The sequence below is a fragment of the Hevea brasiliensis genome, chromosome 6 (genome assembly GCF_030052815.1).
Source record: "Hevea brasiliensis isolate MT/VB/25A 57/8 chromosome 6, ASM3005281v1, whole genome shotgun sequence".
Lineage (NCBI taxonomy): Eukaryota > Viridiplantae > Streptophyta > Magnoliopsida > Malpighiales > Euphorbiaceae > Hevea > Hevea brasiliensis.
Window position 1 is genome coordinate 78,780,653 of NC_079498.1, and position 21,440 is coordinate 78,802,092.

General features: G+C 34.5%; 1 protein-coding gene across 2 annotated transcripts in view; it reads right to left on the minus strand.

Annotated features, from left to right (window-relative positions):
* The window catches only part of LOC110657393 (succinate--CoA ligase [ADP-forming] subunit alpha-1, mitochondrial), a 31,201-nt gene extending 11,552 nt beyond the window's left edge, over positions 1-19,649 (minus strand). The window contains exons 1-4 of one of the 2 annotated variants that reach the window (XM_021814571.2): positions 19,255-19,649; positions 16,448-16,657; positions 3,791-3,961; positions 1,314-1,437 (exon numbers count right to left, since the gene is read on the minus strand). In XM_021814571.2, the coding sequence (XP_021670263.2) occupies positions 1,314-1,437; positions 3,791-3,961; positions 16,448-16,657; positions 19,255-19,506 (757 nt within the window). In that variant the 5' untranslated portion in view covers positions 19,507-19,649. The remainder of the gene's footprint in view (positions 1-1,313; positions 1,438-3,790; positions 3,962-16,447; positions 16,658-19,254) is intronic. The other variant, XM_058148578.1, reaches the window with a different exon arrangement.
* Positions 19,650-21,440: the final 1,791 nt, after the last annotated feature.

Genomic DNA, 21,440 nt, shown 5'->3' on the forward strand with positions numbered 1-21,440 from the left:
TCAATGTTCTGTCTATGATTATACCCACTCCGTTCTTGTTTCTCTCCTTTCCGGTAAACCACAGTTTGTACCCCGAATTACCCACTTCCTTACTTTTCTCTCCTACCCATTTAGTCTCCTGAATGCAAGCAATATTCACCCTTCTCCTTTCCTTTAAATTGTATTTAATAAAATATTCATTATTTATCTATATATCAATAATTGCTTTGTATAATTTTGGCTTATCATACGCTAATCAAACATAAAACGGGACAACTATGGGCATGTTTGCTTGGGGAAAATAGTTTTCTTTTTTTCCATTTCCCATTTTCTAAGAAAAATTCCAGTTTTCATTTTTCATGGAAAATAAGAGAAAACATGGAAAACACATTTACCTATCAATAGTAGAAAATAGTTTTCCAACTTTAAAAATAAAAAAAAAAATCATATCTTTCATAATTATACAAAAAAAAGATCATTATAAAATATATTTAGAAATTTATTTACTTTCAAAATCTTTTCAATGTGTGTTATTCAATTATTATATAATAATATGATTAATTTTTAATATTGTAACAAATATTTTCTTAAATTATTCAATTTTAATTATGGAAAATTATAGTATATTTTACTTATAAAAAAGTCATTATTTCCCATTTAGAAACTGTTGGAAAACAAGGTTCTGTTATAAACGAAAACAATGGAAAACAACTTAAAGTTATTTTCAAAATCTTAGTTAAATTTTGAAAAACTAGAAATAGTTTTTCAATTCTCCATTTGGAAAACTAGCATATGTGAAAACGAGATTCTTTTCAGTTTTTGTAATAAAAATTTTCCAGAAAACTATCCCAATTTTCACAAGTGAACCTGTCCTATTTGTCTTCACTTTTCTTGTTTTGTCCCATGTTGTAATATCCCTTGCACCAAATGCAGCCCCAAATGGCAGGAGATTTTGACCTTCATTGAAAAAACTGGGAGTTGGCTGATTTACATAATTAAACAAGCTAGCAAAACCGAATATTTAATAATTTCCCTTGATTTATCAGGAGAAAACCTAAATTTGGGATCTGTATTTGAAACAGTATATTATACATTTGAGGAAAACAGAACTGCCCAACCAACCTAAAGAGTCTTTCTTACAAGGGCCTGGGATTCACAAGCCCAGTATAAGAGTCTTCCTTGCAACACATGATTATCTATAGCGCTTTTCATCATTAACTGAAAAATAATTCATGTGTTCAACACGGCAAACTTTGGCATAACTATTCAAAACATGAAAAGGACAATATCAACTACAAAAACAAGATTAATCTCTTCACAATTAGATTGTTTACCTTCAGTCTGAGGATCTACAAGAAACTTCTTCAGGCAGTCAACAAAATTTGTACCATTGAAAGGATCACCACCAATACCTACACAGGTAGATTGCCCCAGACCAACGGCAGTTGTTTGAAAGACCTATTGAATTATAAGAAATGAAGTCATTCACTAATTTTACAAAAACTGTTTATGATCGGTAAGTTACATCATAGGCAGATTATCAGTGTCATAGAAATAATAATCTGACCAACGTACCATATGCAAACAAATTGTTTGAATGCCCTACTTTGGCTACCAGCCAGTACCCTACCACCAATTACTGGAAATTTAAAACAAATGTAGAATTATTGCTGTGAAGTGATAGCAACACACATACAATGTATCAGATTGGTGTAGAATGAGATCATGCAGGTTGTCTTCCGACAGTACCTGCAGTGTCTATATTTTAATGCTTCATGAACTTTAAGGGCGTTTGGTATGAGGTTAACGAGGACTAATTGTTATCCTTGTAATTTTTAACCCCTCAGTAATGTTGTTTGGATACTTAAAAAGACTAAAAGTGATTAGGTTAACTTTTCACCTCGTTAATATTTATGCCTTCTTGAGGGGCCTAACTTTAAAAGTTAAAATTTACAAGGATAACTTTAACCCTTGATTTTTTAACCTTCTACCAAACACCTCCTTAAATGTATCAGCATTCAGATAAACAGTATTCTTGCAAGGAATGTCACTAGATTAAAATAATCTCAATTATTAGCTGGCAATTGGTAAACAAAGGTTTAATCTTTACCAACTTTAGAAAGTTAACAACAATTAACATTTTTAAGTGGTTCAACTTCTCTTTATCTTTTTTTAGATATGAAAAGAAACTTCATTAAAATGAAAAAAGGAAGATACAAAATGGAGGATATGATACCTTCCTAAGCAAAAAAAAAAAAAAAAAAAAAAGCAAACATCAATAAACAGAAACCAAAGTAGAGTAATGCACTCCAATCATACTGAATGACACTTCATAATAAACCACAGACAACCACATGGAACTACAAGGACCTTTATTAGAGTACCATGTTATGAGTAAGGAGTAGAACAGTTAGGGGGTTAGTCCAGCAGTTGCCCATCAAACTTTTCTACATTGTGGTCCTCTTCTGCGATGTCCACATCATTAATGGGCACTTGCTCCTCTATTTCAAATTTCTACATTTTCTCTTGAAACAATACCACGCACCCAAAACACCATCTTTTGCACCAAGCGAGACCATCCTTGTCACTTTCCCCTATCCATTCTGTCTCTTTCTTTGCTTTGTTCAAATACAGTCTAAGGCAAAGCAAAAGTGGTTGTTATGCCTGCTTTGCCTATTAGATAAAAGGTAAAGAACTTTTGTATCATTTCTCGTTTATACATTGGATTCAGTCAGCATAATAACATAATCAAAATTAACAAGTGACACATTGTTTACAGGAAAACACTTCCAGAGGTTGTAACCCACTGACTTTTCAGTTGTTCCTTATATTGAAATAGCCCTTTTTCCCCCTAACAAATGAAAGAAGTCATCTTCAAACAGCTCTAACTACTGAAGTACAAAAGTGAGCTCTGCCTATTTATGAGAAAGAAATTGGTTTGCAATTGAATTGAAGTGATGAGATTGCAAGGAGGGAAGTAGGGCTTCTATTTACTAAAGGTTTGTTCTCTGGCATTCTAGCTGTTAAGATATGTACCATAAATAGCCAGGATAAGTGTATCTGTAGTGATTGTGTGAATATATTTAGGTGCTAGAATCGTGGCTATTTAATTAGGATTGTATTTCCTATTTAGTTGTCGTACAGATTATAAATTGACACCATTGGCTTGAGGGAATAATCAAGCTCTTCAATCATTCTCAATATTCTTCTTCTATTCTATTTTCTCACACTAGCCAACATAGAAATATACTTCAGGATATCAGTAAGTCTCTATACAACTCTCTCCCCAGTTGAGCTTGGCCAAATCAGGCCACCACCTGGCATTTGAAGGAATTTCCAATTGTTGAGGGAAGATTTTTTTGTTTTTTTTTTTGACATGTGAATACTATATTACTATAAATTTAAGCACTCCTGTTGGTCCACCTGTGCATACATCACTAGATCACATCATCAACTTATAAAAGCATACATCTGAATCTAAACACAAGTGAATCGCCTAAATGATTAAATTCAAAATGGTCAGCAGAACACCTCACTAAAGTATTTGCCCAAGAAATTGGTAACATATATTTTAAGGTCAAATTTTATGTCTAGCAAGTTAGATTGTAATGCAAATGTGTAATCAAATCTATTAAAAGATATCAAAGACATGTAAACATGAAATAGTCTGCGAGTATAATAGCTTAAAAATACTCAGCAAAAATTATTAATCAGCTCAAGGAACTACATCAAGGCCATAAAACTATAAATGCAAGGCTCATAGAATAGGTTAGATACAAACACAAGAAATGTCAAGAATTTCTCTACTTACCGCCTCATAAGTCAATGTGCCAGATCGAGAGACAATTCCTACACGCCCCGGTTTGTGAATGTATCCAGGCATAATTCCAATCTTGCATTCTCCAGGTTTGATAATACCAGGGCAGTTTGGACCAATTAGTTTAGTTTTTGATTGCTTGTTTAGTGCAGCCTTCACGCGAACCTGTAGGTCCCAATATGAACTCCAGTGTCACAATTTAATATCTGAATGGACAACTAAGATTAGCAAAGTGGCTAAAGATAGCTAACATGCCTTTGGAGGTACAACAACTAAGACTTCTTCTATAAAATGAGAAAAGAAAAAATAGTTCAAGCAAATAAGAAAGTTGATCGAAGATCATAGCACACATCTACAGTTAACATACAAATTATTCTCCATGTTAAGTGTATTTAATTAATCATAGTCACGTTATAAGTTTCCAATTGGATTAAAAACACCATGAAAGATGTAGGATTTCTAGCAAGATGAACTATTTAGTACAGAGTATACTGGTTTGAGTTGATCTGCAAATTATAAAGAATAAAAAGACAACTCCAATTTGTGAGTACAATTAGAAGCAAAATAAAACAAAAAAAGGGACAGATTTAAGGAGGTGTTTGCACTGGAGGTTTGGTATTGTGAACAGTATTCATGAACGATATTTGAAAAAGTTGAGACTATTAATTAGGGTTTAACAAAAGGCAATTTACCTGGAAATTGAAAAAGGAAGAAGATTCTAAGTCCACACTTAGAATTCCTTGTGTGAGAAAATAGAACAGAAGAAGAATATTGAGAATGATTGAAGAGCTTGATTATTCCCTCAAGCCAATGGTGTCAACTTATAATATGCTCAGGACAACTAAATAGGAAATACAATCCTAATTAAATAAGTAATTATAGTCATGATTCTAGCACCTAAATATATTCACACAATCACTACAGATACACATATCCTAGCTATTTATGGTACATATCTTAATACTCCCCCTCAAGCTGGAGCGTACAAATCCTATGCTCCAAGCTTGTTACAAATATATTCAATCCAATAGCCTCTGAGAGATTTTGTCAGGATATCTGCTAATTAGTCATTTGAGCAAACAAAGCTAGTGGCAATACATCCAGATTCAATCTTTAGTATGATGAAATGATAATCCACCTCTATATGTTTCGTTCTCTCATGAAACACTGGATTAGAGACAATATGAAGTGTAGCTTGATTGTCACAGATTAGCTGCATTTGTTTAAGTTCCCCATACTTCAACTCTTGGAGTTGTTTCAACCATATAAGTTCACAAGTTGCCAAAGCCATAACTCGATATTCTACTTCTGCGCTTGACCTAGCAACCACATCTTGCTTCTTACTTTTTCAAGAAATCAAATTACCTCCAATCATAATGCAATATCCTAAAGTAGACCGTCTGTCTGAAGGAGAACTTGTCCAATCTACATCTGAGTAACCAATAATCTGTGAATGACCCGTCTTCATAAAATAGGCCTTGTCCTGGAGCTCCTTTAATATATCTGAGTATCCAAATAACTGCATCCCAATGACTACTACTTGGTGCTTGAAGGAACTGACTGACCACACTTACAACAAATAAGATGTTTGGGCGTGTGATTATAAGATAATTGAGTTTTCCAACCAATCTCCGGTATCTACCAGGATTCTCCAATGGCTCCCCCTGTCCAGGAACAAGTTTGACATTTGGATCCATAGGAGTATCTATGTGTCTACAGTCTAACATGCCCGTTTCTGTCAGTATATCCAAAGCATATTTCCTTTGACAAATGGCGATACTTGTCTTGGATTGAGTTTTGAGATCCCAACACTTCAATCCCCAAGAAATATTTTAGCTTCCCAAGATCCTTGGTCTGAAAATGACTGAACAAGTTTTGTTTGAGTTTTGAGATCCCAACATGATCATTTCTGTAATAACAATGTCATCAACATAAACAATGAGATAAATGCACTTATCATGGCCATCATGGTGGAAAAATACTGAATGGCCAACTTCACTCCAAGACATTTCAAATTGTTGGACTACATTACTGAACTGTCCAAACCAAGCTATCGGAGATTGTTTCAAGCCATATAAAGAACGCCGTAAGCGACACACTAAACCAGACTCCCCCTGAGCAACAAACCATGGTGATTGCTCCATATAAACTTCCTCAGCTAGCTTGCCATGTAAAAAGGCATTTTTGATATCTAGTTGATGAAGTGGCCAGTGATGGATGGCAGCTAAGGAAATAAGAAGGCAAACCGAGGCAATCTTAGCCACAGGAGAGAATGTATCACTGTAATCGAAGCCAAAGATCTGAGTATAGCCCTTTGCAACAAGGCGAGCATTATGTCTATCAATCTGGCCATCAGGCCCCACCTTGACTGTATAAACCCATCAACAGCCAACAGTAGATTTGCCCTTCGGTAGCGGCACCAAATCCCAAGTGCCATTGTTATGGAGAGCAATCATCTCTTCAACCATTGCATTACACCATCGTGGATGTTCCAAAGCTTATCTAACAGTCTTAGGTACAGATACATTAGACAAAGTGCTGACAATAGCATAGTAGGAAGGAGACAAACAATGATAACTCACAAAATTATAAATAGAATGAGGATTTCGAGACGAACGAATATCTTTTCGGATGGCAATGGGAGGAGTAGCCACTGTTATCAAAGGCGCACCTAAAACGCGCCTCAAGCACAAGGCGCACCAGGCGCAGCCCCAGGCGCCTCGGGGCAGCTGAGGCGCAAGACCTCACTGAGGTGCACCGAGGCGCACGGAGGCGCGCCCCAATGAGGCTAGGCACATGATAAAAGGGTAGACTGCTAAGGTTTTTTTTTTTTAAACTTGTCCAGCAGCCAGCAAAAAGAAAAAAAGAAGAAGAAGAAGAAGAAGAAGAAGAGGAGGAGTGAAGGGAGAGATCAAACAAACCTGGTATGTATTTTTTCTTATTCTTTTCTTATTCTTCTTCTTCTTCTTCTTCTCCTCTCACTCTCCTCTGCTCTCTTCCCTGTGCTGCATTTTTTTCTTTTTTGTTTCAGTATTTCCTTTTTTTTTTTTTTGGCTGCCAATGCCATACTTTCTCTCTCTCTCCCTTTCCTGTGCTGTGTATTCTTTTTCTGCTTCTCTTTTTTTTTTTTTTGGACTACCATGCTCTCTCTCTCTCTCTCTCTCTCTCTCTCTCTCTCTCCTGCAGTGTTCCTACACTGCACTTTCTTTTCTGCATTTTTTTTGGCTGCCATGCTCTCTCTCTCTCTCTTTCCTGCACTGTTCCTGCACTACATTCTTCTTCTGCATCTTTTTTTTTTTTTTGCTGCCAATGCCATGCTCTCTCTATTCTGGCTTTTGCACTGTTACAGCAGCTGCAATTTTTCATTTTCTTCTTTTCATGCTCTCTCCTTAGTCCTTACCCTGCAATGTTTTTCTTTTCCTTTTCTTTTTAGTATAAATTTGTGATTTTGACATATTATTTATTGTGAATATGTGAAAATATGTTGAGACTTGACAACTTGAGATGCTATTATGCTAATATGCTAATTCAATTACTCTTATTAGCTTTTAGTTTTATTATTGGATTAAAAATGTTTTATGACTTTATTTTCTTATTGCTAATTGTTATTAGGTCTTCTTAGAAATTATTAGAAATATTATAATTGAGTTTGTGTTATCATAAATTGTTAATTTCTATTATTATAATTGGATTATGGTACTATAAATTGGTATGTATATTATTGTTGGCTTGTTGTTACTTGTTAAATTATTAATTTTCTTAACTTTTTATTTTATTTTTGAAAAGATGGAATCGGAAGCATCTACCGCTGCTAAAACTGACAATAGCAACAAAGATCCCACATGGAAATATGTCCACTTGGTGAATCCAAACAATAGAAATGATGTTGCTTGTAACTTTTGCAGCAAAGTTACAAAAGGAGGGATATTTCAAGCTAAATAGCATTTAGTTGGAGGATTTCGAAATGCTACAATGTGTAAGAAGTGTCCAACACATGTGCGTGAAGAGCTACAAGAGTATATGCAGCAAAGGCTTCAGCAAAGACCTTAGATAAATTGCCTGATTATGAGGATGTTGAAATTCTTGGAGATGACGAAGATGAAGATGATGTTGGGACAATTCTTAGAGGCTCAAAAGGAAATAGTAAGGTTCAAAAGAAGGCAAGGACAAAGGGTCCAATAGATTTATATTTTGCCAAAAGTGCTGCAAAGGCGGTACAAGATAGAAAAAATTCAAAGCTGAAGCAAACCACTATTAATGAGGCATGTAAAAAGGAATTGCGAAAAAAAGCATATAAGGATATAGCTCGATGGATGTATGATGCGGCAATTCCTTTTAATGCTGTCAATTATCCAAGTTTTCAAGTTATGGTGGAGTCTATTGGACAATTTGGGATTGGTATGAAAGCACCTAGTTTTCATGAGGTGCGGTTTCCCTTATTGAATGAAGAAGTTGCTGAGGTGAAGAATTCATTAAAGTCCTATGAAGAAGAATGGGCAAAGTATGGTTGTTCTATAATGGCAGATGGTTGGACTGATAAGAAACAAAGGACTTTGATTAATTTCTTGGTGAATTCTCCAAAGGGAACTGTTTTCGTGGAATCTGTTGATGCTTCAGAGTACACAAAAACTAGTGATAAGATGTATGACCTGCTTAATAGATTTGTAGAGCGTGTTGGAGAGGCTAATGTGGTTCAAGTTGTGACAGATAATGCTAGCAATTGTGTGCTTGCAGGTAATTAAGAGTTTTTATTCTTACTATTATTAGATAGTTTAATTTAATTGTAAGTAAATAATGTATTTAATATTTATGCTACTTGCTACCATATTTGTTTTGTTTTTAGGGAAGTTGTTAGAAACAAAGTGCCCTCATTTGTATTGGACTCCTTGTGCTGCTCATTGCCTAGATTTGATGCTAGAAGATATTGAAAAAATTCTCAAAATTCATAACACAATTAAAAGGGCAGTGACATTGAATGGATATATTTACATTCGTCCGGGTGTGGTGAACATGTTGCAGCACTTTACTGGTAAAAGAGAGCTAATTAGGCCAGCTGTCACAAGATTTGCAACTGCTTTTCTCACCCTTCAACGTATACATAAGCACAAGACGAATTTGAGAAAAATGTTTACCTCAGAGGAATGGACCAAAAGTAAGTGGGCAAAAGAACTGTCTGGTAAAAAAGTATACAGTATTGTCATGATGCCTACTTTTTGGACTAATATTGTTTATATCTTAAAGATATTTGGTCCATTAGTTCGTGTGCTTAGATTAGTTGATGGTGAGAAAATGCCTGCAATGGGATATATTTATGAGGCGATGGATAGGGCTAAAGAAGCAATTGCAAAGTCATTTGATGAAAATGAAGAAAAATACAGGACAATTTTTGAGATTATTGATAAACGATGGGAAAGCCAACTCCATCGACCTTTGCACGCAGCTGGATATTATTTGAATCCTGAATTTTTTTATTCAAATGAGAAAATTAATGAAGATGTTGAGGTTTTTACCGATTTATACCAAGTTGTAGCAAGGTTGATTCCAAGCAAAGAAAAGCAAGACAAAATAATGGCACAATTACCTTTTTATCAAAATGCTGAAGGTATCTTTGGGATGGATATGGCAATTAGGAATCGAAAGAAAGTATCTCCAGGTAATATAATTTTATCCATAAGCATGTAATCTCATATTGCAATATTTTTTAATAATAATTAATATGCATTATTTTTTCATTAGCTACATGGTGGCTAACTTATGGAGCAACAACTCCAAATTTGAGAAATTTTGCTGTTAAAGTGCTTAGCCTCACTTGTAGTGCATCTGGTTGTGAGCGTAATTGGAGCATCTTTGAGCATGTAAGTGACAAAACATCTCCCTTTAGAATTATACCTTTCATTTGTTCTTTCAAAAATTATACTTATTAAAATTGTTATATTTTGCAGATTCACAGTAAAAAAAGAAATAGACTAGCTCAAAATCGCTTGAATGATTTGGTGTTTGTCAAGTACAATCGGTCATTAAAGCGTAGATATGATGCACGTGACCGCATTGACCCCATCTCATTGAAAGACATTGATGATAGTAATGAATGGTTGATGGGTCAAATGGAGGAAGAGATGGATAGAGATGAACTTGTTTTTGAAGATGATGATTTGACATGGAATGTGGTTGCTGCAGCTACTGGAGCTGAAGAGAATGCCTACAACACTAGAGTAAGCAAAGGGAAAAATGTTGCATCTACATCACAGCAAAAAAGAAAAGCATCATCCACTCGTACTTCTTCACTTCTTGAAGACGAGGAAGAAAATGATGATGATGAAGATGTTAATTTGGAAGATGAGTATGAGGAGGATGATGAAGAAGATGAAGAAGATGAAGAGGATTTTGATATTTCTATTGATGGGGATTGAACATTTAGTAGTTTACTAGTTTATTAAACTTTAATTTTTAGTAGTTTATTTTTATCTCTTTTGGATTATAAACTAATTATTACTTGCATATTTGTTAGTTATTATTATATAGTTTTATGTTACTTGAGGTGTGATAGCATAATTATAATTTTTTTTATTTTTAATATATATTTTTTATTTTTGCGCCTCAGCTCTCTCGGGCGCGCGCCTGCGCCTTGCGCCTTGCGCCTAGGCTCCAAGACGCCTTTGCGCCTCGGTGCGCCTTGAACCTTTGATAACTATGGGAGTAGCATCGTCTGTTGAAGGCGAGACCGGAATAGGGAAAGATAAAGGAGGGCGAGAGTCACCAGGCGCTGGTGTTGTACCTGTATCAAGCAAAGGAGCATCAATGGTATTAGTAGGAGGATGAGGACGATGTGAGTAGACGTGTAGAGGTGGCGGACTGATTGGTGGTGGAAGAAGAGTAGGAACTAGTAAGGCAGTGGGAATAAAAACCTTGGATGCGATGTTGGAAGAAAAATAGGGAGATATTTCAAAGAAGGTTACATCAGCTAACACAAAGTATTTATTTATAAATGGATTGTAGCATTTGTAACCTTTTTGAAAGCTAGAATATCCCAAAAAGACACATTTTATTGATTTGAGCTAAAGTTTATCTTTGCAAGAGTGTGATCGTGAACAAAATAAATATAACCAAATACACGCAGGGACAACTGCTGGGCATCTTGGTCGGGAAACAAAATAGAATGAAGACTCTGATTCTGCAAAACAGAAGAAGGCATTCGGTTAATTAAGTAACAAGCAGTAAGAATAGCATCCACCCAAAAACGAAGAGGAACATTATGGTGAATGAGTAAAGTGCGGGCAGTCTCAACTAGATGATTCTTTCATTCGGCAACCCCATTTTGTTGAGAGTTATAAGCACATTAAGTTTGGTGAGTAATACCCTGAGAAGATAAGAAATTAGCAAAGAGAGTAGACAAATATTTTTTTGCTTTGTCACTATGAGTCTTCATTAAAAATAACCAAGTGCAGTGAGAATAATTATTAACAAAAATAACAAAATAATGAAATCTTAAAGTTGTATTGACACGATTGGACCGCAAATGTCTAAATGGACAATTTCAAACATGGACTTAGCCCTATTATTGACTCGCTTTGGGAAAGGAAACATGACTTTGTTTCCCAAGTTGACAGGACTCACATTCAAAAGAAGATAAACTAGAAAGATTAGGAACTAATTTTTGCAATTTGGCAATAGTCGGATGACCCAAATGATTGTGAAGAAGATTAGCAAAAGTGGTAGAGGCAAGAGGAATTGGAGAATTTGAAGTAGAAAGATGGTACAACCCTTGTGACTCTCATCCTACTCCAATCATCTTCCCCGTCCTCCGGTCCTGCACAACAACAGAGTTAGCTGTAAAGGTGAAAGAACAATTAAGATTTTTAGTCAATTTACTAATAGAAATAAAATTATATGGGCATTCTGGAGTGAATAAAACTGTGGTTAAAGGAACAGATGGAAAGATTTTTACTTCTGCTATGCCCTTAACTAAAGTTTGTGAACTATTAGCCAAAGTAACTTTAGACAAAACCAGAGGAGAAACTAGAGATAATAAAAGACTTTTGTTGCCAGATATATGATCAGAAGCACCGAGTCTAGGATCCATGGATCAGTGAGCGAAGACTGTATTAGACAAGCAAAAGAATTACCAGAATGAGCACTGCTAGAAGATTGTTGTTTGGCTGTTTGATATTGCAAATTCTCCTTATAATCAGCTCCAGTTAATAGGATAGAATCTGACACCTGATCCTTTCCATCAGGTAATGGAAGAATACCATTTTCACCGGATTGAGCCATACGAGCAGTTGATCGGCCCACATTATTTGACTGCATGGGGCCTGGTGATCGACCGTGAAGGGCCCAACAAGTGTCTCGAGTGTGATTACTCTTATCACAATAAGTGCAATGGAGCCTTTTACCATTGCCTCTCTGATAAGTACCCTGTCTCAGTTGGTTTTCACTTTCTGCAGCTAAAACTGAAGATTCAATTCAGGAGAAATTATTTTTATTGAGTGAGTTGCATAGAAGCCTGATAGACACATCATCTAGAGTGAGAATAACCGGACTGGTTAATATCTGGTCTCTAACAGAATCAAGGTCAGGTCTTAGCCCAATCAATGCCAAAACCATGAAGAACATGTCCCGCTCTTGCTCAGAAATATTATCAGTATATGGAATGATAGAATTAAATTTATCTTTCAGTGATTCTACCTGTCTCAAATAATTAGACATATCTTGTTGATTTTGCTGCAGATGAACCATATCTGATACTACCTTATAAATACGCTGCACATCATTTGTATATAAGATTTTCGCCTTAGTCCAGACTTTACAACGGATTTTATAAGACTGAAAAATATTAAGCAATTTTGGGTCTAGAGAATGCCACAAGAGACTACATAATTAAGCATCAATCTTAGTCCAATTAGCACTATTTGTTAAAGCTATATCTATAGCATTTTTAACCAAGTGGTCATCATACCCTTGCCCCATAAACCATAATTCCATTGATGCTGCTCAAGACATATAATTTTGACTTCCTACTAATTTAACAATAGTAATAACTGATGAATTACCAATTGAAGAAAATATGGGTTTGAGAATCTCGGAATCTGTGTTGGATATGAGTGTGAGAATCTCAGAATCTGTGTTGGAGGCTGTATTGGAAGACTCCTCAATCTCAGACATGTTGGCAAGAGAAGCACACTGAAATGTTGCTCAGAAATACGTCAGCAAAGCCTACTGTATGAAGAGGTAATGACAAAAAAGTGAGAGACAAGTGACGGGACCAGCGTGGTTGAGGTCGCCTGAGGCCAGCGAGTCGACGGGAAGAAGCGCGTGAAGGCGCGTGTACCGGAGTCTTTCGCCGACGGTCAATGGAGAGGCCAATCCTGGGCTGAGTAATCCACTAGGCTAGCCTGTGACAGCCACGGACTCCCAGAAAATGACCGGAAAAAGAGGAAAAGTTCCTCCCTATGAGGACTTTGTTTCAGATTTCAAATCAAACCCACCGAGGGCTCTGATACCGAGTGAGAAAATAGAACAGAAGAAAAATATTGAGAATAATTGAAGAGCTTGATTATTCCCTCAAGCTAATAGTGTCAATTTATAATCTGTACAGAACTAAATAGGAAATACAATCATAATTAAATACGTAATTATAGCCACGATTCTAGAACCTAAACATATTCACACAATCACTCCAGATACACATATCCTAGCTATTTATAGTACATATCTTAACACCTTGGGTATCACAGTTAGGTTTGAATAACATCACAATAACCAAAGCAGCATAGATTATGGTAAATTCTCTCTAATTTCACTGATTAACTCTTCACTTGGAACTGCTTTTCAGCTCAAAGGCCTTGAAGCCTAGAACAACTACTACTATGGCCTAACTAGCAACCACATGGGATTACAAAGCTTAATGATTTTAGAAGCTTGTTCTCCAACGACTATGACAAACACAGAATCAAATCCAAAGCTCTATTCATCAAGATCATGAAAATAAGGAAATGAAATTGAAGCAACTGAATGAAAGGATGAATTTCGTTGAATGCATGTTAGATGAGATACTTAAGAAGACATATTAGCATGAAAAATGCTAAATTAAATCCAAAGTTGAATTATAATCATCAAGATCTTGAAAGTAAGGAACTGGAATTGAACTGAATGAGAAGATAAATTCAGTTAAAAGTATAGATGAGACACTTAATAAGATTTCTTCTTCATTAATGATCAACCAAACTAACAGAAGCTACTAGCCAAATCTTCCTTAAACAAATGGACATCACGGCTAATACACATATTCAAGTTGCACCTGAAACTTGTAAAAAAGTCAAGATGGCAATTCCAAATCTTAAGGGAAAGGTACATCTTGCACCACTTTTTAATTGGATTAATTTCTACCAAATCATACTTTGATTGGTATAACTTCGGGGACAACCATAGATGAGGTTTGCACTTTGCAAAGATGAAACCTACAAATTCAACATTTAGCTTTATTTGAAATCAATTCTGCATCAATATCCAAAAATATAAATCCTTTGATACTACTTTCTTTCACGACGTTTTAGATCTCTCCTAGTGTTATTAAGGCGGGAGGCAATACTAAGGCGACAGGGTATCCTATAGCCTCAGGCGAGAGACAAGAGGCGAGGGAAGGGTCTTTTTGAAGCAAGGCGCCACAGCCTAAATTGCCTAAATTTTTATTTATACTATAAAATATTATACCAAAAAAAAAGTTTAAATGTCAAACACCTTAATCTAAACCATTTCAAAATGAGAAACTCAAAAATTTTAACCAATGAAACAAATAAATAAACATTCTTTACACAAACAAAGGAATAAAAAGTAGAGAAATAGGGATTGGAGAAAATACAAGTAGGAAAGTTTTCCACCATGCCATTTATTCAATGTGTTAATGCAAAATTTCTTCTCTTATAATTTTATGCAACAATAGTCCCATCAACAATAGTCTCAATATCAAATTGCAAAATCTATACTTAAAATCACTACCCTAATAATTCTACCAATATTCAATGGATGTCCAGATCCACCACTCAGTGACCAACAAAGCGCACAAAGAAAATATTCAAGTTAAAATTAAAAAGAAAAAAAAATTGAAGTGCAGACAGATAGTATGAGTGAGAGAAGAAGAGAAAAGGAGAGGAGGAAGAGGAGAGAAAAAAAAATTACAAATAAACAAAAATTAAAACAAAAATTAGAGTGCAGATTTTGTGTATATGGTGTGAGAGAAGAAGAGAAGAAGAGGATCGGAGGAGGAGAAGAGAAAAGAAGAAAAAAATTACAAAGAAAAACAAAAAAGGGGGCCGGTGCAGGTGCTGTTTTGCTGTGCCAAATGAGAAGAAGAGAAGAGGATAGAGAGGGAAGAAGAAGAAGAAGAGGAAGGATGAAAGAAAATTGCCAGCACAAGTGCTACTATGGTCTGACCATGTTTTCCTGCAGCTGGTGACATCAAAATGAGAGACTAGGGTTGGGTTCTTTTTATCTTTGCTTGACACACACACACACACACACACACACTTGTGTGTGTTATATTAATATGCATGAGGCGGTGTCTCCCAATGCTTGGCACCTCCCGCCTTTTGGCCCAGGGTGCTGCTTTTTCAAATCCAGGCGCACCTCAGTTAGGCGAGTCGTTACTCCGACTCCTCACCTCACCTCGCTCGGCACCTTTCAGCGCCTTTAACAACACTGATCTCCCCTTTTCCTTCTCAACCTTTCAACCACTAATTTACGACCACACTTCTATATTGGGGCATTCGATACTTCACGTTAGACAAGACCAATTCATCTTAATTGACTTTTTCTCATTTTATGCCAAATACGTGCAACTTACACTCTAGTGAATGTGATCAATCCTAATCTTATTTATCATCGTGTTACCAAACATCATCTTCACATCAAAATTTCTACCCACTCTTATTGAGAGTATGTTTTACTTTATATGCCCAATATTCATTCCCATATAACATAGCTAGTCCTACTATTCTATGAAATTTATCATTCACTTTATCAAGAATCCTATGGTTGCATAGCACACTCGTTGCACTTCTCCATTTCATACATCTTATTTTGATCCTGTGAGTTATATCCTCATTTGTTACTCCTTTCTTATAGATGATATAACCTAAATACTTAAATTGATTACATTTTAGCTCCAAAACTCCATAGAAAGGTGCATTTTTGAAATAGGGAAGCAAAGTCAAAAATAACCTGCTAAAAAGCCCTACTTTTCCTTGTTAAATGTAAATTCCTGGTCTTTCTGGCCTCCAAGTCAACCTAACCCAGTCCTAAAGTCTAATCTACTAGCGGTCCATTAATTTGGGAGAGGGGGAGGGAGGTGTGAACAGATTAACAAAAAAACAAATATGCCACTGTTAGAAAATCCAGTAAGGTAATGAGTATCTCTTTTAATACAATTAACTTGCAAATTTAAAATGACAAGGAGGCATATTGAGGTTCACAAAAACTCACCTAAGAACCAAAACAGAAAAGATAGGATGCAAAGAAAAATTAGACTTACAAATAGTAATACTCAACAACAGCCAAAAACTACTAATTGAAAAAGGATTAAGAATTGGGCTCTCTACACTTGCCTTTAGAATCTACAGTTATTAAGATCATTAGGAAAGTATAAATTTCATTTACCATGTCATGTTGAGGGATTCCTTCTGTGATGCACACAACCAGATCCAATTCTGCTTCCATGGCTTCCATAATAGCTGCAGCAGCAAAAGGTGGAGGAACATAGATCACTGATGCATTAGCCTTTGTTTCAGCCTTCGCTTCTGCAACTGTGTTGAAAACAGGAAGTCCCAAGTGTTCTGTCCCACCCTTCTTAGGTGTCACTCCACCAACCTATTAAGGCAATAAAACAAATTTAAAAAATTAAAGAAAAAAGGACAAATCTTTGATTGTGGTATAGACAAACATGAATTATTGAGAAAAGCCTAAACAGAAATTCTAGCAAATTTGCTTCAAGAAGAGTGAGGTGTGAAATGGGCAGAGAAGGTGAAGTGTGACTATTCCAACTTTCCAAGAGCTGCATGCATCTGCAGAGCTAGGACAAAAAGTTACATATGCGAGATAACAATATTAATATGAGAAAGTGCAAGTAGATATCACTAATGGAGGGGTAACAGTGGCAAAGGGGAATATAACACATTTGATAATTGCTCAAAACAATTGTAGCAGTATCAATGACATATACGAAGTCATAGAGATGCTAATGATAAAAACAGCAACGGAGTACATATAATAACAAAGAGACAGTCACAAAGGAAGAGGTGATGTAGTGGAAGAGTTTAGGCAATTAGATTTCAACAATTAGAGCTAGAATAGGGTGATTGGGGCTGGAACAATAGAAAGCAAATAGGTTTAAAGAAAAACCTATAAATTAAAATTCTGAGTTTAAAAGTATGATAGAATACAAAAATTAACTACTGCTATCCTATTTATACTAGTTAGGACAAATCCTAATCTTAGATGGAAAAGTATTCCTAATTAATGAAGTAAAATAGTTTACTAAATAGGAATCCTAAATAAAGAAGGAAAACAAAATAGGAATCCTGCATAAAGAAGGAAAACTGTAAAAAAAAAAAAAAAAAAAAAAAAAAAAAAAAAAAAAATCCTCATTTTATTTGGATTCTCCAGCATCAAAAGGTGAAGCAGGTTGTGAAGGTGGCCTTATTAATGTGGTAATTTTCTTCCTTCTCCCATGTGGTGAGCAAAGATAGAAACCCTCACTATGAAAACTTCATAGCAGATAATGGAACTGACTATCATACACAAAGAGTTTTGTTCACATCCACTTCACCTTGATTATTTTACACCCATAGTCCATTATCATCAGGAATCCCCTTAAGATTCAAATTTGAGGTCTACATGCACCCACACTTTTAAAGGAGCGAGCCAAACAAAACTGCTTGTAATAGATATAACTTATGAAAACAACACACAAATTGTACAACAAAAGAAATAAAAAGCATCCAGAGAGAGAAGTATTAAAAGTTTCCAACTTCCACTCTTCAAAGGTATTAAGTCTTGTTGAACCATTCTAAGTAGCAAAATGCAACATCCATTAACTGTGAACTTTCTCTTTTCCTCTTTTTTACAATATATTTACCTGTCTTTTTGGAATAAGAACTGTGAATTCTAAATCTTGTCTCTCTGATCATCCACATAAAAGAGTAAAATAACAACCTACTTACATAAATAAATGATCTCACTACTTAAGAAATGGAAATTTCCACATAAAATATATCTTTCCTTCACATCTTTCACTGCAACTATATTTTCTATTAGTTTTTCTCTACTGCAGAAAAATCAGGAGCAATCAAGCATTAGTCTCCCACATGCAACACCATACAATTTTGCTGGTAGAATCAATAAGATCAAACTTGTTAAATGAGGCATTTTTACCCATGGCAAAGATACATGAAAATCTTTAATGAGAACTGAATGCAACAATTTCGCTGTTTGAATTCATCTCACCCTTGTAAGATGAAGCAGTATTACAGCATGCCTCCAAAAGCAAATGATTAAGAGAAAAACAATACTTGCTTCCTGTTCCAAGATCCTAGTGTATCACTATTGTCCATCAATTCCTCATACAGGAAAGCACAATGGGGCTTGTATGGGGTGTTGAAACACTATGAAATAAGATTTTTTTTGTTTTTTTTCACTTTAACCATCTTACTGAGATCTTGATAGAAAATCTACCAAGGAATTAAGGACACTTAAATAATCTAATGTGGAAAGCAGTCGGTTGCTTGCTAAAAAAAACGCAAAGCATGAAAGCAAACAAACAATTTAAGTAGGATGCATATCAACCTCCATCTAAGGATATGAATTCAGCATCTGAACAATTTTAGGAATAAATAATTCCAGGTTCTCCGTTAAATCCTTTATGTCTTAGATTGAAAGTGAAGCACATAAACTCACACTTTTAAATACATACAATCATGTTCCATTCAAATATATCATAAACAATTTGAATTCCCTGCATACCACACAATGAAATGGACTCTTCACTCCCTTCCATTTCCATTTGAAAAGCAAACGGAATAGGCATCGTGCTTCTCAATTTTGGTAAAGGAAATAAAAATGAAGCATATAAAGATCAACAAGAAGACCGCAATAATACGTTCTTCTAGCACATTAACTCTAGCAAAATGCCTTAACAAATATAGAATTACATTTCAACTAGACAACCTGCATCAGGCGCAGCCAAAACCAACAAAGCTCTATCCAAAAGAACATAAATCAACCATAGAGAAACAAATTCATTATCCAATAACAGTTTAACGTATAAACGATTATGCCCACCTAATATAATTGCAGAACAAAATAGGGACTCGTCTGCTACAATAGAGACCCAACAAGCAACACCATCTAAAGCAATATAAAAAATAAAAAAAAAAAAAAAGACTGACGTCTATAAAAATTTCATGTACCATTTTGGTGCCATATTCAATGGCTTGTTCAGTGTGAAAAGTGCCGTTCTTGCCGGTGATGCCTTGGCAAATGACACGGGTGTTCTTGTCCACAAAGACAGCTGGCGGAGGCGAAGAAGCAGCGGCGAAAGAGCGAGACTGCAACAGAGAATATGGAGAAGAAGAAGATGGAGCGAGCGGAGATATATGGGGATTGTGAAAGCAAATCGTAGAGGACAAAGATTTAACGATTCTAGAGGCTTGTCTAGCCATTTGGGTTGATTTCTCTCTTAGATCTTTGCAGTCTTATTCACTGTTACAGCGTAGAACAAGATCTCGGGGTTTGGGGGGGGGGGGGGGGGGGGCGGGGGGGTGCGGGCGCTGATGGGAGCAGAGGAGGAGAGACCTTTATGCTTTGTGCAGGACAGAATGTTACGGAACTCGGTTTTCCACCTCCAGGCGGGTCAACCGGGAGTCGACCCGAATATTGCAATTTAGGTTAGGGTAAATTCCAATAGGCCACCCATTTGACATATAAGCTGTTTTTATTAAATAAATTTTTGTTTATTTATTACACGCCATTAATGTAATAAAAATATTAAAATTACTCTTTTCAATTTTTTAATTATTTTTTATATTTATTATATTTTTAAAATCATATTATTTTGTTAAATATAATAAATGTAATTTAAATTCATATTAAATTTTGTATAATTATATACTTATCAAAATTGATTTAAATTTCATTTCTTAAATGTTTATTAATTATTTTTCTCCAAATCTTCTTAAATGTGATAATATAATATTTTTATAGTATATTTTTAATTGAAAGAAAAGACCATTTATGATTAAAATGAATAAATTCATGATAATAAATATAATAATGAAAGTCTCAAAAATATTATTTTAAATATTATGTTAATATTTCAAAATAATTAAAAATTATAAAAAGTCTTAATTATTTTCTAATTTATGTTATTCTTTTTTTTCGTTATTGATTTTTTTTTGTGAGATCTCCACTTTGTTTTTCTAAAATTGTATTTTTTATATATACTTGTTAGTAATTATAAATATTCATTGTTCTTCTATATTATAGTTTGCATTTTTGTTAAAAACAATATTAAGTTAACTATATAAATTATTGAAAGTTATATAGTTAATGTCATATGATAATTGAAAATTTGATAATTAACATTTTTTAAATATTTTATAATACAATGGCCAATCACATTTTTGCTCATGTCTAATTTGGGATTAATTAATTGAATATCTAAACTAAACACTAAAAAAAATTTTAAAAAATAATTACAACATTTGCCAGTAAAAAAAAAATTATTGGTAAATGCCAACACTTTATCGTTGTTTTGCCAACGAAAAAAGGAAGCATAGATAATTAGAATTTGAACTAATTTATATCCATGAAATTATCAATAAACAATTTTATTGATAATAAAATTTTGTAGGTAAATGCAGCATTAAATATTAGTGGTAAATTAGCTACCAAATATAAAATATACCAAAAAAATGAATCGTTGACAATTACTGACGAATTCATATTTTGTCAATAATATTAAAAATAAAATAAATTAAAAAATTTTATAAATGTTACCTACAAAATTTTGTTTTTAGTAATTAACAACAAAAGCGTATTTCATTGGTAACATTAAAAAGAAAAACAAAAATAAAATTCAACAAATTTAAATAATTTTATCTACAAAAACATGTCATAAGTACTCACTAATGAATGAATTTAAGTAATTTTACCTACAAAACCATGTCATTGATAATTACTAATGATACTTTATTTCGTCGATAATAATAAATCGAAAGTAAAAATTAAAATTCTTAAAAAACTTGAAGGGGAATTTACAATTTCATCTCTGGGTTTTGCTATTAATAATGATTTTTTTCTGGGGTTTTGGAAATTCAATTATTTAGTCCTTGTCAAATGCTTTTATTAAAATCCAAGTCCTTCCATCAATTTTAATTTAAAGATTTCGTTAGGGGCACTTGAATAGTCGAAAAAACCATTTCTAACCTGGGGTAATCGAAAATCCAAGTCCTTTCATCAAAACAATCGTCCCTCTATTTGTCTTCGAAGTCGCTTTCCCTAACGATGAGAGGTTGCATTTTCTTTTCCCCATTTCAAAAGTAAGCACGTTGAAATATTTATCAAGCATCCTAAAGAGAGAAATCAGTGGTTGTAT